This window comes from Wasmannia auropunctata, unplaced genomic scaffold (genome assembly GCF_000956235.1).
Source record: "Wasmannia auropunctata unplaced genomic scaffold, wasmannia.A_1.0 LD275278.1, whole genome shotgun sequence".
Lineage (NCBI taxonomy): Eukaryota > Metazoa > Arthropoda > Insecta > Hymenoptera > Formicidae > Wasmannia > Wasmannia auropunctata.
In genome coordinates this window covers 1-3,637 of record NW_012087612.1, presented here as the reverse complement: position 1 = coordinate 3,637, position 3,637 = coordinate 1, and the positions used below count along the sequence as shown (strand labels likewise).

General features: G+C 25.0%; 1 protein-coding gene across 1 annotated transcript; it reads right to left on the bottom strand.

Annotated features, from left to right (window-relative positions):
* Window positions 1-680: 680 nt before the first annotated feature.
* On the bottom strand, window positions 681-2,290 carry LOC105461903 (coiled-coil and C2 domain-containing protein 1-like). The gene is made up of 3 exons (XM_011708416.1): window positions 1,890-2,290; window positions 1,461-1,636; window positions 681-969 (listed from the first exon to the last, which is right to left on the bottom strand). The coding sequence occupies exons 1-3, from the start codon at window positions 2,205-2,207 to the stop codon at window positions 699-701; spliced, it is 765 nt and encodes a 254-aa protein (XP_011706718.1). The 5' UTR covers window positions 2,208-2,290; the 3' UTR covers window positions 681-698.
* Window positions 2,291-3,637: the final 1,347 nt, after the last annotated feature.

Here is a 3,637-nt window from a genome sequence, read left to right as displayed (position 1 = left end):
ATGAATTATGGATTTCAAAAATAGAGACTTCAAGCTGTAAAATGCTTTTTGGATCATTCTGTTACGATCATTTTTGACGAAGTTACACTCTTTTGAAATTTGCCTACTTTTAGATCAGAATAGGTGATCCTTCAATTTTGGGAAGGAGTGTATACTGTATATATATAAAATTTTTTACTCATAAAAATTTTCATTTTTATGCGCTCAAATAATTCAATGTTTTAAAGCCAACATTAAACTATTTTCTTTCCAAAGTACATTCTCCCAAGTATTATATATTAAAAGACTTTTTTTATTCATTAATATAAGTTACGAATTTTTAAACAATAGTGTTTTTTTTAATATTTGAATCTATTACATTTAAATTTATAAAAAATAAGGAAAATATAATCTGACTTCTATTATGATTTTAAAAAAATTGTTGTTAAAGGTTTCACAAGTATACATAAATTATTTCAGATTTTGATATAGTGTAGAACAATAGAAAGTTGTAAACTTTAAAGATCCATTTTGGAAATCTAGGTTGAAAATTTCACATTGTCGACGGAGAATTAAAAATTAAAATTACTCACGTTCAATTGATATGTGAACATTTATCTATCATATAATTACAGATCTCTAATATTTGTCATATAAATTAAAGTTTAAATAAATTTCAAATTTAGATTAATGTTAAACTATTAAATATAAATATGAAATTACCCTTTCGTCCAAATTTCACACTTCAAGGCGTGTCGTTTAAAAGCTCTCTGGCATTGTCTAGAAGTACGATTTATTATGCCATTTAGCAAGAATACACCTTGATATTCAGGATTGGCAGAATCTTTGATGGTCAATGTCCTCTCTATGGGATGATTATCCAATGGAAATGGAAATTCACACATCACATAAGTGTCTGCTTCTCGAGAATAATTGATTCCTCTAATTATAGAAATTTCAATATCACTATCGTTTAAATCCGTGCAACTCCTGAAAAAATATAGATTTTTCTCAAATTTAATCATTATAATAAAAAAATTATAGTTTAGTTCTTTATTTTAAAAGGTATTTATGTTTTAAATTCAATATTGTTTCAAAATATGTTTTGTTTTAACTAGCAAATATACGAAAGTAATATAAAACATAAGAAAAAATGTTTAGCTAAATCTGACAAAATCACAAGTAAAACCCAGAATATGTTATAAAATATTAATGGATAATTCAAAAAAAAAAAAAAGAAATGATAGAACATTTCAAAAGAATTTCTAAGAAAACTATGAAAATTATTTCTATACTTGAAAGAAATGAATAGAAAAATACATGAGAATGGAGATTATTATTTTAAGATAAATGTTTTTAAATTTTCTGTAAATTTTCAATAATACATATAAAACTTTTCTAATATAATGTCTTCTCTTTACTTAAATTTTATATATCTATACTTAAATTACGTGGTAAAAAATTTACATAAATGTACTAACTGTACTATTTGATAGGTTTTTGTTTCATAATGATGTTGCGGTGGTGGCAGTGAATCACGTTTTCGGACTCTCAGCATATCTAAATCTCGCGTGTAGCTCAGTGCGAGTCGCTCCCATCTATTATATCCGGGAACATCTCCCAGTGCTTTTGAGTGATCTCGTGTAGACAAACACCACTGTAAAGTTAATTCTTAATAAAGATTGATAAATAGCATAATTATTAATTTATGTTAGTCTCTAAAGTTTAGAATATAGTATTTGATAAATTATACAAATGTTAATCTTTCCATAACACAAAAAAATATCAATAAATTTTAGAAGTTTAAAATATTTGATAAATTATGGAAATATTAATCATTTCATGAAAAATTAAATTTTTAATCAAAATTATCAATACATTTTTTTAATTATAAATTATTCCATTATTACCTTAATTTGTTTAATTAATTGAGCTTCAAGATTTTCATAAATTTTATCATCTGTTCCATTCAAACCTTCCAAGAAATCTTCGGAGGATACTAAAATGAAATTTTCATCCTTTTGTGATGAACTGAGTTCTACTTTTTCAAGAGGAGATAATGGGATTGAAGTCATGTCGACCGGCAAGCCAGCTTTGCTAGCTTCGATTAAAGGCTGTATCCCTTTCGCTTGTCTTAGATAGTCACGTGCCAAATCCATATCTCCATCTTTCTTTGCATTTAGAGCTGCTTGCTTTAATTCACGCTGCCGTAGCTGCAATTGTAGCATTTGCTTTTCTGCACGCGATGTAATTCTCTGATTTGGTTTCTGTCCTAATAAAAAAATATAAGATAAAGGAGATAAATATGTAAGAATCTTATTTAAGCGGATTCTCCTAATAGGAATCCTATTTTATAAGGATCAATACCTTAAAAAAAGAACTTAAAGACAAATGATGTATAAACACATGTATTATAAGTATTATATATAATACTATATGTATGTTTAATTACATAATCAATTCTTCTATTCAACATATAGAAATATAAAAATGTACTTTTGAGATATTTATATATTTATAAAGAAAAATCTTAATGCATTTTTTCTTACTGTTCTATAAAATCGTTAAAATTAAATCATCAAAATATACTTTAAATATTTCTCATATTTTTATTGAATTATAATAAAATATAAAATATTTTATGGATCACTTTAACCATTCAATAATCTCATCTTAATACTTTTACAAAATTATTTATATATATAATATAGAATTATTACATTAAGAGAAAAAAAATATTTATATAAAAAAGGTAGCTCTAAAAATCTTTTCAACTGTCTTTACCTAGAAAAGAACATTCTAATCCCCTTTTATCTCCTTTAAAACAAAGCAAATTAATTTCAAGAAGAATAACTAGCAATAGAATAGAAAGAAAACAGAAAGAATTAATTGCACAGAAATTTTTAAATGGTTGTACAATACTATATTACCTATATAATATTATTATGCTATATTACCTAATACATACATAATGTTTCATGAAATGAAACATTATATAGAATAAATTCAAGAAAAAATGTTGAACATAAAAACAATATAAAAAATTCTTACAAATGTTTATTATATCTAACTAAATTTCCAAGTTATAGGCACTTTTATGTCTCAATAATTCTGGTCATAAAATAAGTTGAAATAATTAATTCCACTAGTCTTAAATTATATCCATATTTCATAAAATAATTTATATTTATGTCTATTTATAATTATGTATAAAATATAATATACATTTTTAAACATAAGTACATATACAGGGTGTCCCAAAAAGGTCAGGACACCTAAATATCTCGGGAAATATAAGTTTTACAGAAAAGTGTTTAAGTTGTATGGTTTAAAAATATCTATTTACTGATCCTATCAGTTTGACCTTGGGTTGCGTAGCCAAGGTCAAGTCAAAGTTACATTGATTTTCTTAAATGGAACACCCATGAAAAAATATTTCATTATAGCGTTTTGGAAAGCTCTCGACATCAGTTATTAGATTATGTTATAGATCTTGAATCAAAAATAGAGTGTTTCATTTAAGAAAATCAATGTAACCTTGACCTGACCTTGGCAGTAGCAATACTGTAACTTTGAAGCATTATAACTTGAAAAGTACTTCATGAAAAAATATTTCATTATAGCGTTTTAGAAAGCTCTCGACATCAGCTATTAGATT

What these genes read in the sequence shown, in the direction of transcription:
- LOC105461903 (XM_011708416.1), bottom strand. Translation starts at nt 2,207, where the DNA reads ATGCTACAATTGCAGCTACGGCAGCGTGAATTAAAGCAAGCAGCTCTA. An exon ending in AATTAATTAAACAAATTAAG is followed by an intron (nt 1,637 to 1,889) that starts GTAATAATGGAA and finishes TTAACTTTACAG; the next exon opens with TGGTGTTTGTCTACACGAGA. An exon ending in AAAACCTATCAAATAGTACA is followed by an intron (nt 970 to 1,460) that starts GTTAGTACATTT and finishes ATATTTTTTCAG; the next exon opens with GAGTTGCACGGATTTAAACG.